Below are 16,314 nucleotides of genomic sequence, written 5' to 3'. Positions count from 1 at the left end.
CCTCTATTTCCTCTGACTTCTCCCTCAGCTTACCATCGCTATCTACAAGGGGTCCAATTTTATCCCTCACTATTCTTTTACTTTTAATGTACTTATAGAAACCCTTTGGATTTATTTTTACTCTGTCTGCCAAAGCCTCTTTGTGCCTCTTTTTTTGGCCTTTCTAATTTCTTTCTTAAGATTCCTTCTACACTCCTTGTAGTCCTCCTTCAAACTCTCAGCTCCCTGCTCTTTATACCTCTTGTACACCTCCCTTTTCCTCCTAACCAAATTTCCAATATTCCTCGAAAAGCAAGCCTCCCTATGACTTCCAGCCTTTCCTTTGATCCTCACTGGGACATATCTACTCTGTACCTTCAAAATTTCTTTTTTGAATATCCTCCATTTTTCATTTAAATCCTTACCTGAAATTATCCTGTCCCACTCAATACTCCCCAAATCCCCTCTTATTCCTTCAAAATTTGCTCTTCTCCAATCTAGAACCTTGCTCTTCCCTAAAACTACCCGAAAACTAACAGAGTTATGATCACTAGACCCAATTTGTCCTCCAACATTAATGTTCCATGAAGATTTTCTCAGGGGTGTGAAGCGTTTGGCCTGCAATGTACTGGGCTGTGCCTACTACCTTTTGCAGGACTCAGAAGTAATGGTGCCCCCATAACAGGATGTGATGTAGCTGGTCAGCACATTTTCCAGTACACATTTGTAGAAGTTGGCCAAGGTGTTTTGATGTCATACTAAATCTCTGCAAACTCCTGACAAAGTAGAGGTGCTGGTGTACTTTCTTCACAATGACATTAGTGTGTTGAGTCAAGGAAAGGTCCTTTGAAAAAGTGACTGCCAGGAATTAAAAATTTTTCACCATCTCCACCTCTGATCCCCCAATGATCGATAACTGGATCGTACTCCACTGTTTTAACCATCCTGAAGTTTATAATGCACAATGAGCTCCTTGGCTTTGGTAACATTAAGTGAGAGGGTGATGTTGATAAATCATTCAGCCAAGTCTTCAACCTCCTACATGCTCTCACCTCCTTTATGCAACCCACTACCATCAGCAAATTTGTCAATGGTGTCATTGTCGTACTGATCAGCGAATCAAGCAGGGGCCAAAGAAGGCAGCCTGTGGTGCTCCAGTACTGATGTAAATTGTGGAGGAGATGTTCTTACCAATCCTCACTGATTGTGGTCTGGAGGTGAGGCAATCCAGTATCCAATTACACAGAGGGGTTTTTGGCCCAGGTCTTAGAGTTTGATGATCAGTTTTGATGGAATGACGGTGTTGAATGTTGAACTGTAGTCAATAAAGAGCATCCAGATGTATGTGTCTTTTATTTCCAGATGTTTCCAGGGCTTTGTGTAGAGTCAATGAGATGACATCTGCTGTAGACCTGTTGCTATGTAAACTAATTCGAATAGATCCATGTCGCTGCTCAGATGAGTTCTGAACACTGCCCAAATCCATTGACTCAAGTCAGCTTTGTAACCGTTCTTCAGCCTCCTGTGACCACCTTCTAGCTGTCCTGATCTCTAGAGCCTCTCTTTTAAGGTTCTTTGTGTAATAAGGCAGAAGGAGCAAAGCCAGGTTATCTGACTTGACAAAAAAAGATGAACATCCCCAGTAGAGATTTCCAGAAAAAGCCCAACCTTTTCAAAAAAGTTGTACACATCACCACAGTCATGTGGTAAATCTGTCATTTTTTTTTTCTTCCACGATTTCATTTGTATCTTTAACAATTTCATTTTGAGTAATGGCATGATCTGTGTATTACTTTTAAGCTATTCTGACCTGAATTGTATTTAAACTGCAATTCTGATGCATCCTCAAATAAGGTTGGCCTGAAAATTCCAACGAGTATGTGAAGAACACGGCCTTGAACTATTCTGGAAATATGGACATCATTTTCTTCTGAAATACACATCCTTTGCTGATAATTTCAACACTACTATCAGATGTATTTCATAATATTATCCCGTGTGGTTTAAAGATTTAAATGATGGGTTATCATACTATCAATTTCATTTGCGATATCAAACTAACTTTAATCTCATGACCAAGCACCTGAAGTTCAAAACAAAAAAGAGAGAAGCGGGAAAGTGACTGGCAGAGTGAGATAGAGACTAAGATAAATAAATTCAGATTCAGAGCACAAAAAATAAGTGAGAAGGTAAGAGAGCTGAGAGAGATTATTACTGAGGAAATCTGCTTGTATTTTTGGAACAGCACCCAGGTCCAAGAAATGATGTGATAGAAGAGGTTCTAATGAGGAGCAAGTGGACCAACATGAAACAAAAGCATTTCAGAGATAACAAGAACACATCACCTACCCAATGGTGCAAATACATTGGTTATGACTAAGGAAAGAAATCGAAGTTTCTTCCCACCTGGTTTAGCAAACTGTCTTACTAAGGGGAGACAAATCTTTGAGCATGATGCTGCTAGAACAGCGCCATCTGGAGTTTCAAATGGAAGGATGTGGGAGCTGAGTTAGTGTCTTCTTTCTTTGGCTTGGCTTCGTGGACGAAGATTTATGGAGGGGGTAAGAAGTCCACGTCAGCTGCAGGCTCGTTTGTGGCTGACAAGTCCGATGCGGGACAGGCAGACACGATTGCAGCGGTTGCAAGGGAAAATTGGTTGGCTGGGGTTGGGTGTTGGGTTTTTCCTCCTTTGCCTTTTGTCAGTGAGGTGGGCTCTGCGGTCTTCTTCAAAGGAGGTTGCTGCCCGCCAAACTGTGAGGCGCCAAGATGCACGGTTTGAGGCGTTATCAGCCCACTGGCGGTGGTCAATGTGGCAGGCACCAAGAGACTTCTTTAGGCAGTCCTTGTACCTTTTCTTTGGTGCACCTCTGTCACGGTGGCCAGTGGAGAGCTCGTCATATAACACGATCTTGGGAAGGCGATGGTCCTCCATTCTGGAGACGTGACCCATCCAGCGCAGCTGGATCTTCAGCAGCGTGGACTCGATGCTGTCGACCTCTGCCATCTCGAGTACTTCGACGTTAGGGGTGTAAGCGCTCCAATGGATTTTGAGGATGGAGCGGAGACAACGCTGGTGGAAGCGTTCTAGGAGCCGTAGGTGGTGCCGGTAGAGGACCCATGATTCGGAGCCAAACAGGAGTGTGGGTATGACAACGGCTCTGTATACGCTTATCTTTGTGAGGTTTTTCAGTTGGTTGTTTTTCCAGACTCTTTTGTGTAGTCTTCCAAAGGCACTATTTGCCTTGGCGAGTCTGTTGTCTATCTCATTGTCGATCCTTGCATCTGATGAAATGGTGCAGCCGAGATAGGTAAACTGGTTGACCGTTTTGAGTTTTGTGTGCCCGATGGAGATGTGGAGGGGCTGGTAGTCATGGTGGGGAGCTGGCTGATGGAGGACCTCAGTTTTCTTCAGGCTGACTTCCAGGCCAAACATTTTGGCAGTTTCCGCAAAGCAGGACGTCAAGCGCTGAAGAGCTGGCTCTGAATGGGCAACTAAAGCGGCATCATCTGCAAGAGTAGTTCACGGACAAGTTTCTCTTGTGTCTTGGTGTGAGCTTGCAGGCGCCTCAGATTGAAGAGACTGCCATCCGTGCGGTACCGGATGTAAACAGCATCTTCATTGTTGGGGTCTTTCATGGCTTGGTTCAGCATCATGCTGAAGAAGATTGAAAAGAGGGTTGGTGCGAGAACACAGCCTTGCTTCACGCCATTGTTAATGGAGAAGAGTTCAGAGAGCTCATTGCTGTATCTGACCCGACCTTGTTGGTTTTCGTGCAGTTGGATAATCATGTTGAGGAACTTTGGGGGACATCCGATGCGCTCTAGTATTTGCCAAAGCCCTTTCCTGCTCACGGTGTCGAAGGCTTTGGTGAGGTCAACAAAGGTGATATAGAGTCCTTTGTTTTGTTCTCTGCACTTTTCTTGGAGCTGTCTGAGGGCAAAGACCATGTCAATGGATGCTGAATTGTGTTGATGATCAGGGAATATCAAAAAGGGGTACAAGTTTTGATATTCACTGACCATATCAAGTTGGTGAGAAGGACAGTGGAAGCGGCAATGCTGCAGAATGTTTTAAAAAAAACATTGGACTATTTCAGCTGAAGTGATATATACAACTGCAACCCATACAAAAAAAGTGGCTCCAATGGACCCCTTTGCAAGAAGCCACATTAACTTTTGTTAAACATTCTAGATTCATTTCAAATCTCAAAGAGGTTCCACAACAGTAGTTGTTAAGAAAATAACACAGACAGTTGATGCATATGTCAAAATGTTGTGTGACTTTAATCTTTATAGATGTAGCACATAAACCTACCTCATGGATTAGGGCTGCAAGCATCTGTTGGTAACTACGACCTCTACTAACAAGAAAGCGATTAATAGGTTTGCCATCTTTGTCAGTCTGAATGTGTAGATCATAACAAAGTAATAGGCCAGCTGCAAAAAAGATAAAATACAAGCTAGGAAAAGTTTAAGCTGGAAGACTATCATTCAATGTTTCATATTCAACATATCAGTTGTGGTGCTCTTAACTCCTGAATTATAAAGATCCTCAAATTTTATAAAGCTTAAAAGTCCAGTTATCATTGAGAATGTTGTTAGTCTTTACAGTAAAAATTTTCTCATTCTTTAACTGCCAGAATCAAAGAAAACCAGATGACAAGTATGCCTCTTTGAGAAAGTGGTGTCATGGATGCTCAGAAGAATTCCGACTTTACTTTTTTAGTGACCAAGAAGGAATACATTGTTGGAATTCTCTGAAATTTTTGGATGTGTGCTTAGCTTCCAAATAAACTATTGCCCAGTATCACTATAGTCATCAGGTTTTACTGCAAGCACAATCCAATGATACAGATTGTGTGCTCAGCTATCAACTTCACTCTTATTAGTAAAATTAAACATTTCCAAGAGTGTACACTGAAATGAAAAGTTACGAAAGCCGAATCTAATGCTCTGCTCTTTCACACCATCCATTTCAATGACTGGACATTACGATTACTTGAAATAAGACTCAGAGTAGGTCATCTGGTCCATCGAGACTATGCTGCCAGTCAATCAAATCATGGCTCACCTCCACTTACTCACCTGTTCCCCAACTATGCAAAATTCTACCTGTGTCTTAAATATATTTTGAGGCAGCCTCTGCTGCTTTCTTGGGCAGACAATTCCACAGTTTCTCTAATCTCTGGGAAAATCTATTCCTTATCTGTCATAAGTCTACTCCCCAATTTCTAGTCTCACCTGCAATGGAAACTGCTCTGCTTCTATTTTGTCTATTATTCATAACCTTACACCAAAGTTCCTCAACATGATTATCCAACTGCACGAAAACCAACAAGGTCGGGTCAGATACAGCAATGAGCTCTCTGAACCCTTCTCCATTAACAATGGCGTGAAGCAAGGCTGTGTTCTCGCACCAACCCTCTTTTCAATCTTCTTCAGCATGATGCTGAACCAAGCCATGAAAGACCCCAACAATGAAGACGCTGTTTACATCCGGTACCGCACGGATGGCAGTCTCTTCAATCTGAGGCGCCTGCAAGCTCACACCAAGACACAAGAGAAACTTGTCCGTGAACTACTCTTTGCAGATGATGCCGCTTTAGTTGCCCATTCAGAGCCAGCTCTTCAGCGCTTGACGTCCTGCTTTGCGGAAACTGCCAAAATGTTTGGCCTGGAAGTCAGCCTGAAGAAAACTGAGGTCCTCCATCAGCCAGCTCCCCACCATGACTACCAGCCCCCCCACATCTCCATCGGGCACACAAAACTCAAAACGGTCAACCAGTTTACCTATCTCGGCTACACCATTTCATCAGATGCAAGGATCGACAATGAGATAGACAACAGACTCGCCAAGGCAAATAGCGCCTTTGGAAGACTACACAAAAGAGTCTGGAAAAACAACCAACTGAAAAACCTCACAAAGATAAGCGTATACAGAGCCGTTGTCATACCCACACTCCTGTTCGGCTCCGAATCATGGGTCCTCTACCGGCACCACCTACGGCTCCTAGAACGCTTCCACCAGCGTTGTCTCCGCTCCATCCTCAACATCCATTGGAGCGCTCACACCCCTAACGTCGAGGTACTCGAGATGGCAGAGGTCGACAGCATCGAGTCCACACTGCTGAAGATCCAGCTGCGCTGGATGGGTCACGTCTCCAGAATGGAGGACCATCGCCTTCCCAAGATCGTATTATATGGCGAGCTCTCCACTGGCCACCGTGACAGAGGTGCACCAAAGAAAAGGTACAAGGACTGCCTAAAGAAATCTCTTGGTGCCTGCCACATTGACCACCGCCAGTGGGCTGATAACGCCTCAAACCGCGCATCTTGGCGCCTCACAGTTTGGCGGGCAGCAGCCTCCTTTGAAGAAGACCGCAGAGCCCACCTCACTGACAAAAGGCAAAGGAGGAAAAACCCAACACCCAACCCCAACCAACCAATTTTCCCTTGCAACCGCTGCAATCGTGTCTGCCTGTCCCGCATCGGACTGGTCAGCCACAAACGAGCCTGCAGCTGACGTGGACTTTTTACCCCCTCCATAAATCTTCGTCCGCGAAGCCAAGCCAAAGAAAAAAGAAAAAAAAAAGAAAAAAAAAAATATCTGGTGGACTCTAAACTATCCTTTAATATTGGAGTAATCCTCACTGATTTTGCAATTCCTCCACAAGAGCTGTCAGTTCTCTCTGAACAACAGCATTTTGCAATTTTTCAACCATTTAGATAATTTTACTTTCCAAAGCCGATGACCTCACTTTACCAATGCTGTCCTCCATCTGCCAGATTTGTTTACTCAATCTATCTCTATCTTTTTGAATACTCTCTGTCCTCGAGACAATTTGTTTTTCCACTCAATTTAGTGTCATCACGATTGATTCTTTATTCCAAATTATTTATTTATCCTTATTCCAATTATTTAGGCCCAGTACTGATCCATGTATCAACCCTCTAACTACTTACCAGGCACTCCTATTTATCCCAGCTCTCTGTCTGCTATTGGTTAACCAATCCTCTATTCACAACAATACAACTTATCCCAACTTATCTTATGCAGACATCTTTTGTGCTTCACCTTATCTTCCTTTAGTCCCACTAGTTTGCTCAGCACTGCCTTTTTATGATAATGGTTGTACAGAGGTCCTCACCAGTTTCACATATATCTTTGCCATGCTATCCTTCTCTTCAACTGCGAAGACTGATTCAGGGCCTTATTACCCCTATTAATTCTCCATTCTCGACCATTCATTTTAGCCATTTGTTTTGCTTTCTGCTTTTATGTTCTGTGCCAATTTATTTTTATAATCTAAGTTTTCTTTCCTTTATTGCTTTCTTAGTGTTTTATGCTAATTTTTCCCAATTTTTTTAGTTTCCCACTAGTCTTGGTCACTTTGGAAGGATTTGCTTTTAATTTAATCCACCCATTTCTTTAGTTATCCAAGGCAGACTATCCCAACTCTTACTGTCCTCGTTTTAAATGGAATATAATTTTGTTGAGCTCTGTGAAAAATCCTTTGAAACCCCTCCAATGCATTAAAATGCATATTCAAGTATGATTTTCTTAACATTGATGCAGAGGTCTGGCATATCATGTACAAAGTAAGCTAAAATAACACTATAATACATCTTGATTATCATGAAACAACCTTTCTGTCAAAAAATAATTTGTACAAGTTCAGAATTACATTTTACAAATTGGCTGATATTACAGTATTTGAAATTATGGCAATGAGCACAGGAATGCAGACATCATGTTATAGCTGTACAAGACATTGGTAAGACTACTCATGGAGCACTGTGCGAGATTGAAGTCATACAGCTATAGGAAATGTATCACTGAGCAGGACAGGTTCAAAAAATGTCTCCATCCTTGCAAGAGCCTACTTGCATTTATTCTGTCTATACCCCTCATAATTTTGTAAACCTCTATTAAATCTCTACTCATTCTTCTATGTTCCAAGGAATAAAGTCCTAACCCAGTGGTTCTCAACCTTTTTATTTCCACTCACATACCACTTTAAGTAATCCCTATCCCATCAATGCTCTGCAAGGGATTTCTTAAGGTTGTATGTGAGTGGGAAGGGAAGGTTGAGAATTACTTCTCTAGACCTAATTGTTACTGAAATATTTTGCTTGAGAAAAAATTGTCATTGGCCCATTTCCTTTCGAGTTATGAAACCATGCACATAACAAGTCAATTATGTATGATTAAAACAGTGGTTTTCAAACTTTTCTTTTCACTCACATACCACCTTAAACAATCCCTTACTAATCACAGAGCACTTATGATATAGGGAATACTTAAAGTGGTATGTGAGTGGAAAGAAAAAGGTTGAGAACCTCTGTCCTAACCTGTTTAATCTTTACCTGTAACTCAACTCCTGAAGATTGGGCAACATCCTAGTAAAGCTGCTCTGCACTATTTCAATCTTACTGATATCCTTCCTGTAATTAGATGACCAGAACTGCACACAATTCTCCATATTTGGCCTCAGCAATGTCTTATCCAACCTCACCATAACATCCCAACTCCTATACTCACTTTGATTTATGAAGGCCAAGATGCTAAAAACGTTCTTTACAACCATATCTACATGTGATGCCACTTTCAGGGAATTATGTACATATCTGTATTCCCAGATCCCTGTTTTCCTCTGCACTTTTCAGTGCCCTATCATTAACCGTGTATGTCTTACCTTAGTTTGTCCTTCCAAAATGCAATACCTCACATTTGTCTGCATTAAATTCCATCTGCCATTTTCTGGCCCATTTTTCCAATTGGTCCAGATCCCTCTGCAAGCTTTGAAAGCCTTCCTCCCTGTCCACAGCACCTCAGTCTTAGAGTCATCAGCAAACATGTTGATCCAATTTACCACATTATCATCAAGATCATTGATATAGACAACAAATAAGAATGGTCCCAGCACTGATCCCTGAGGCACACCACTAATCACAGACCTCCAGTCTGAGAAGCAATCATCCACTACCACTCTTAATCCTCTCCCATTCAGCTAATTTTGAATTCAGTTTACAACCTCTCCATGGATACCTAGTGTCTGAACATTCTGAACTAACCTCCCATGTGGGACCTTGTCAAAGACCTTACTAAAGTCCAAAGTAGACAACATCCACCACCTTCCTTCATCAACTTTCCTGGTAGCCCCCTTGAAAAACCCTATAAGATGCATTAAACATTCACAAAGCCATGCTGTCTATACTTCATCACCTTCTGGCTGTTGAAACCCTTGTATATCCAATCTCTTAGAACACCCTCCAATAATTTACCTACTCCTGACATCAGGCTCACCAGCCTGTAATTTCCTGGATTACATTTGGAGCCTTTTTTAAACATCTGAACAACAAGAGCAATCCTCCAATCCTCTGGCACCTCACCCCTGGCCAAAGACATTTTAAATATTTCAGCCAGGGCCCCTGCAATTTCTACACTAATCTCCCTTAAGATTGGAGGGAATATCATGTCAGGTCTGGGGGATTTATCTACCTTTATTTGCTGTAAGGCAGCAAGTATCTCCTTCTCTTTAATCTCTATATGTTTCATGACACTATTGCTTATTTTCCTTCCTTCCTTATACACTTTGCCAGTTTCCTGAGTAAATACTGATGCAATAAAACTCTTTAAGGATAGAAAAAACCTGTTTAAGCATATAATTTTTAGTTATCAGGAATGATTATTATTACATTACATGAATGAATGTCAAATGGCCGTGCAACAAATGAACTTGCTGCATTTGTGAAAGCTCTGGTAATAGAAGATTAGTTCACAATACCAAGGAACACTTCCCAAATAGCTAATTCACCTGCCAGCCCAGATTTCAGTCCAGGTTGTTTGTTCTTCTCATAGGTCTTGAGCATGAAGTTGGGAATCCCTGCTACCGTCTTTCCTTGGTCAGAACGTACAGATCCTCCTTGCAGTGCTGAATAATACACTCCCCTGGGCATTGCAGTTAATTCATGGTTCACGAGAGATGACAAAAACTCTTCGAAAGCTGTAATAAAAGGTCAAAAAAGTGCTACTTCTGGCTGTCATAAAGAACAAAATTAGTATCGCAAGTTCAAATTTATACAGCGTGGCCAAGACAATCACTCCCATGTGTCATCATGACTTTGAGTTAACCTCTGCCTAAACTTTTATTCAGGAAGCCGCCAGTAAGTAAAGTCAGATGCTTGACTTATGGAGACAAATGCTTTTAACTCTTTACTCTTCTAGTGATTAATCACTATGTTGCCAACAGTGGCCTCAGGACAAACAATTATCATTAGATATAGAGAAGAATGCGTGTTCTTCCTTTTAGAGCAACCAGGAAGAAAATTAGCCATAAGTCTAAAACAAAATAATTTGTAATCTCGATCTAAGTGCAATTGCATATCTAAAAGCAACTAAATATTAGAGTGATCAAAATAAGAAAACCAATTTATTGCATGCTATTGTTATCAAACTATAAGCAAAGAAAAAAGAGCATAATAAATCATTCAACAAACATTATTTGTTTAAAAACTGTTGCACTGCAGTTGCAATAATTGGCACTTCAAGAGACTCTAGTTAATAAAACGGGAATTTATAACTCAATGGAATTTAAAGAATAAAAAATAGAGCATAAAGGAACTTTTAAAGGAAACTTTACGGAAAAACTCCCACATGAAATCCTTGGTCACTTTTTCATTAATATAGTGTCATATTCACATCAGCTGAGGAAAGAGGATACAGTTTTAGATCCGTTAAAGTCAAACAGCATTATATTCAATAAAAAGACCGAATCAACCTGGTGCTCCAAATGTACATTCTACATGTAAATGTAGACACAGTCAATCACATCTATACTTTTTCACCCATCAAACAAGACCTGGAGTCGAGATGATTCTATTCTTGCACAACTTTTCCCATAACATTCCATTTTCTCCTCAGCCAGCACTACTTTTTATTATCACAGTCTTCCTCCCTAACATATTTCTAAGACCCTCCATCAATTTTTTCCTTGGATTGAGCCTTCCTTGAAAACACAAACCTCCAAATTCTTTCACCTCAGGTGTAAGATTAAAGGCCTGAAACATTAATCTCTTCCACTGTCAATAAATATTACCTTACTAACTAGAGTAACACATTTTTATGAAACAACATCAAATTATATTTTAGAAAGGTCTGGTAAATGACAACATATTATCTGGAGAGTCAGGCTTGAGCAACAGGAAAAAACACTGGGTCCGGCAGGCTTGGAAGGGGTGGTTGCCAAATGTAATGGTACTAAAACATCACGCGAGTTGATGATTCATTTCATTAATATGAATGATTGGCTTGTCTAATTGTAGAGATTTGATCTGCACAAGGGCAACTCAATTGGAGGTGCTCAATACTACCATGCATACAGTCCAATAACTCCAATTAGTTGTGCACTACATCACACTGTGTCCATTAGCTCAGAGCCTTGACATTTAAAGATATTTACAACATAACATGCATGACCTTTTTGATGGGTGGGGTACAAAATGAGACAGAGAATTTTATTACCCAGAACATCTGAGTGCAGGTTTTCATTGATTTCGTAATCCCTTTGAATATTCCAAACAAGGGATCAGTGGTTGTAGGAGTTATTCACGATGACATTTGGAAGCCTTGAGTGTCATCTACTAAAATCAATACGTTAACCTGAATCACGCTTGAACAAATAGATCAACTTTGCCGCTTGAACTGGAAGTAAAATAATTACTGGCCTCAATACGTACCAGACAACACCGGCAGAGGGGTCATTAGAAGCAGCTTTATATATGATGCACCTGGAACTGAAAGATCTTCTTCTTTTTCCTCTTCCTCAGTATTTAATTCCATCTCATCATCCATTTCATAATCATTTTTTCTTTCTGGCCGTACCTAAAGAAAAAAAAACACATTATATATTGGTCAACTTTTAATTCATCTTCAAACTATAGTTTGTTTAAAGTTTAGTGTTTGAAGATGCAAACTGTGGCTGTTATAAGCACTCAGGCCCCAATCAGAAGCTTTTTTACGATTCAAGCCAAGCTGCAGATATTTGAGAACAAAAGTGTTGATAGTCCAGTGCAGTGCTAAAGGAGTGCTACACTGCAGGAAGTGTTGTGTCTCAGATGAGATAATAAGGCCAACACCCCCCCCCCCCCCCGCCCCCACCAAAAAGAGGTGAATGCTAAAGAGCTCATTAATTTGAAGGAAAGCAAGAGTTGTCCCATTGGCCTGGACAACATTTATTCAACATTTAACATTTATAAAACAGATCTCATCAAGATCACAGCAATGCTTGTAGTAATTTTCCCCAGGTTTCTACTTTATAACAGTGCCTCCACTTCCAAAGTATTTCACATGTTAAAGTGTGTTGTGACAAAATGCAAACCAGCTCTCACAACTTGACCAAAAATGATCCTTTGATGTCTCATTTATGTCAGTGATCGTCACATTGCACAAAGGAGATGCAAGAAGTGTTTCGATTAAAAATATAAATATAAAGGTGATGTTTGAAAAACTCAAGAAAGAGTTACACAACTGATTCTTCATCTGTCCTGCATCAATATTTTGGCTCAGAGATTCATCTTCCTCAGGTACAGTTTGAAAATAGTGTTTTTTTAAAGTTGGGCCTAATTTTTTATTAATCCTGAATGGAAATCAGTTCAAGAGGATTCTTGATTACAGAGGCCCAAAATCTACCAAAGCACTTGCCATGCCATTGGATCAGAGATATGGTGTAGTCTATCATGGCCCTGCTATAAATTAAGAAGTTGTAGTGTGCTATGTGAGAGCGGTGGAACAGATTGGAGGCGCAGGCTGTTAGCTCGAGTGTCACAGCAGAGTGTTTACTCAATGTCAGCGGTAGAACCATAGCTGTTGGTCCATGGGGGTCTAGCTCTTTTGGTTGCAATGGTGCTCTGCCAGAAGGCTTGGGCTTACGGGCGGACTCATGTTGCGGATTGGTCACCCGGTGGACTATTTCGGGGTTCTCGTGTTTAGTGCAGTAGAGGACGTTGGCTTTTGCTGTGACCTTGCATGGGTCACTGAAATTGGCATCGGTGAGCAAGAGCCTAATGTCTTCCTGCATCTGCTCCAGGAAGGCCTGCTTGTGGCCCTTTTCCAGCGCAAAAATATCATCCATTAACATTCTATTCCCAAGACCGTCTAAGTGTAAAAGTCTTGCCATCCTGTTGCGTTGGGATAGGCCGTAGGTGCTGATAAGGAGGGTTTTTAACACTACTCAGGTGGAGCTTGAATTAGGTCATCCACACGGGCAGCAGCCTCCTGGTCAAGTGAACTAACAACGTAGAAGTACCTCGTGGAGTCAGAAGTGATCTGCTTAATTTGGAACTGGGCCTCCACTTGGCCAAACCAAGTGCAGGGCCAGTTGGTCCAGAAAGTCAGCAGCTTCAACACTACTGCATTAACTGAAGACTCATCGGGGGTCACCACTGTAGTGTGCTGTGTGAGAGTGGTGGAACAGACTGGAGACGTTGGCTGTTAGCTTGAGTGCCACAGCAGAGGGTTGATTCAAACTTCGCGCGCTCGCTTATCAGGCCAGCAGTTGGACCACATGTACACCCTGCCACCTGAGTCACGCTGACTCAAGTGCGCAGCCAACTTCTGTTCTGGAGTGGAAGAGATTGATACGCATTGCCATCTTAGTTGCGACTGCCCCGCTGACTGTGTGTAACAAGCAGGGCCAGTTAGTCACGACAGAGTTGCATGCTGCTACAAGATCAGCTAATTTTTTTTAAAAAAGGGACAAGAGAACCATCAGTGGGACTGAGCATTACAGAACTCATGCAGGAACAAGAGACCAGGAGCAATGATTGGGGATTGCAGAACTCCTTTAAGGAGCTATGACGAACAGTTAATCAGCTGTCTCAATTCATCCTGACCTCAGTTAACTGTGATTACTTTTGAAAATATGCTGGTAGTTGTTCTTGAGTACTTTGTGTGATACGGAGTTTGCAAAAGACAACATATAAATACAAATTCTCTTTCCCTACAACATCAGGTTGAAATACTTGAGTTTTGCTTGCTTTCTTGTGACCAGTGCCATACTTCTCACCTTTCATCTGGGAAAAGAGCTAAAGCAAAAGTTGAGAGCTGATGGTGAGGAATAAAGATGACATTGACTTTGCCCACTGGCTTGTACGAATTATTTACTCTGAAATTCCATTCTAAAATAAAGATAGACATGTCCACACCAATATAGAAGTACTGAAGAATACTTAGGGAATCAAATTCAAGGTTTTGACCCAATACGGTGCAATTCAAAACAAATCTCAGGATCACAAGTCAGAAATGCCTTGACTGGAGCTCCTGCATCCAAAAAGCATTACATTCAGGCAGATTACTACTTGCAGATGACAATAAGTTTGTTTACTGCCACATGTACCAAGGTGCAGTGAGAAAGCTTATTTTATGTGCAGTCAGCTAGACATCCCACTCATAGTACAGCAAATATGACACAATACAAAAGTGCAGTTACAGAGAGAGATCAGTTGGTGCAGAGAAAGTACAACATTATTCTACTACTGTGAGAATCATTCAGGAGTTTGATAACTCCAGGAGGGGAAAAAAAAAACCCTGTTCTTGGTAGTAGGTGATCTCACATTTGTGAACCTTCTTCCTGATAGAAAAGGGGTGAAGAGAGTGTGGCTGGGTATGAGGAATCTTTTAATATGCTGAATTTTTTTTTTTTTTTCTAAGTCAGTGGAACATGTAAATGAAGGGGAAAGCATTTTGTGTGATGGCCTGAGCCATGTTCACACCCTCTAAATTTTCTTACAGACTTGGGCAAAACAGTTTTTGTATCACTCAGTGATGCAACCCAACAGGATATTCTCAATGGTGTTCCCACAGAAATTGCTAAGGGATGGTGCTGACATGCCAAATTTCCTCAGGTTCCTAAGGAACCAGAGGCACTAGTGTGCCTTCTTAACCATAATGCTGTTGCAGGTAGACCAGGACAGGTCATTGGAAATGTTTATTCCTCTGAGATTGACGCGGACATTTACCCCCTCCATAAATCTTCGTCCGCGAAGCCAAGCCAAAGAAACCTATCTACTACATCCAGCTCATCACCATTGTTGGGGACTTGGGAATTAGCTTCAGCCATCTTCCTGAGGTCTCTTACCAGCTTCCTGGTTTTGTTGATGTTAGAGGGAAAGGTTGTGGTCCCATTACCAAGCCACTAGTCCTTCCATCTTCCTCCTGTCCTCCAACTCTTCATAGTTCGAGATGCTGCTGGTGACTATGGTGCTATGTGCAAGGTTAGAGATGGAGTTGGACTGTCATTGGCTAGACAGTATAGTAGGGGACTGAACACAAATTCTTACGGGGCCCCAGTGTGGAAAATGATCATGGAGGAGGTGCTGTCTCCAATCCTCACTGACTGCAACCTGTGGGATGGGAAACTAAAGATACTATTCCAGATTCAAGATCAGAGTTTCGGGGAGTTGTCTAGAACTATTGTGTCGAAATCAAAAGGATTTGGAGTTCATCCTCACTGTGATGGCTCAGCAAAACTGTCCCACAGACTTGTTCCAACTCAAAGGATGTACATTGTATTACAGTGTATTTTGCTCTGCTTTGGAAACTTAAGAAAACAAAAGGACCAATCTGAAGTAACTTGTATGCAAATTGTTATTTTAAAGCTAAAATATTGTACAGCAATTTTGATATGTGCTGGGATAACTTTCAAATCCAGGTGCCAATTTTTTTTAAAATTGTATTTTATTGCTTCTTTTAATTTTTTTAAACCAATAGTGCTCAGTAACTTGGCTACCAAGAGATAATTACCATTCAGATACCTATTTTTAAAAAAATATTTCAGTCTTAGAATATCATTTATACAAATTCTTACTTTGAGTATAACCTGCACAATAAAGTGACAAATTCTTAAGTTTATCATCAGTCATTTAAAATAAATCCCAAAAGATTAACCAATTTCCTTCCATTTGAGGTGACTTTAAAAAAAAATGGATGGAAATAAATATTGTAACTCATTTCATTCAATTCTTGACTTCCATCTCCTCCACAGTAAAGTGATGAGAAATAATCGCACATCTCCTGTGGCTCTACACAAAGAGAGGCCCTGTTGATTTTTTATGGGACCAAGCCATCCTCTGACTCCTAATACATCTGCAGGATCTCCTTCAACTCCTACTTCTAACCTTCTATTTCTTCCGTTTCTAAAACTCTCTGAATCCTCTCTAAAACATTTGTATTTTTCTTAATGCATGGAGGTCAGAGTTGCCTAGTTGTATGATGCAAGCCTAATGAGATCCAACTGTATTTCTAGTTTTAACAGAGTTCTAGCAGGTAAAACAGCA

The 16,314-nt window shown here is 41.1% G+C and overlaps 1 protein-coding gene across 7 annotated transcripts in view; it reads right to left on the bottom strand.

Moving 5' to 3' along the window:
- The window catches only part of focad (focadhesin), a 240,760-nt gene that overhangs the window by 120,794 nt on the left and 103,652 nt on the right, over nt 1-16,314 (bottom strand). For all 7 annotated transcript variants that reach the window (XM_069926741.1, XM_069926735.1, XM_069926745.1 and 4 more), the window contains 3 exons: nt 11,719-11,863; nt 9,798-9,986; nt 4,295-4,416 (listed from right to left, as the gene is read on the bottom strand). In XM_069926741.1, coding sequence (XP_069782842.1) covers nt 4,295-4,416; nt 9,798-9,986; nt 11,719-11,863 — 456 coding nt within the window. The remainder of the gene's footprint in view (nt 1-4,294; nt 4,417-9,797; nt 9,987-11,718; nt 11,864-16,314) is intronic.

This window comes from Narcine bancroftii, chromosome 1, assembly GCF_036971445.1.
Source record: "Narcine bancroftii isolate sNarBan1 chromosome 1, sNarBan1.hap1, whole genome shotgun sequence".
Taxonomy (NCBI): Eukaryota; Metazoa; Chordata; class Chondrichthyes; order Torpediniformes; family Narcinidae; genus Narcine; species Narcine bancroftii.
This window is presented reverse-complemented; position numbering and strand designations above follow the sequence as displayed.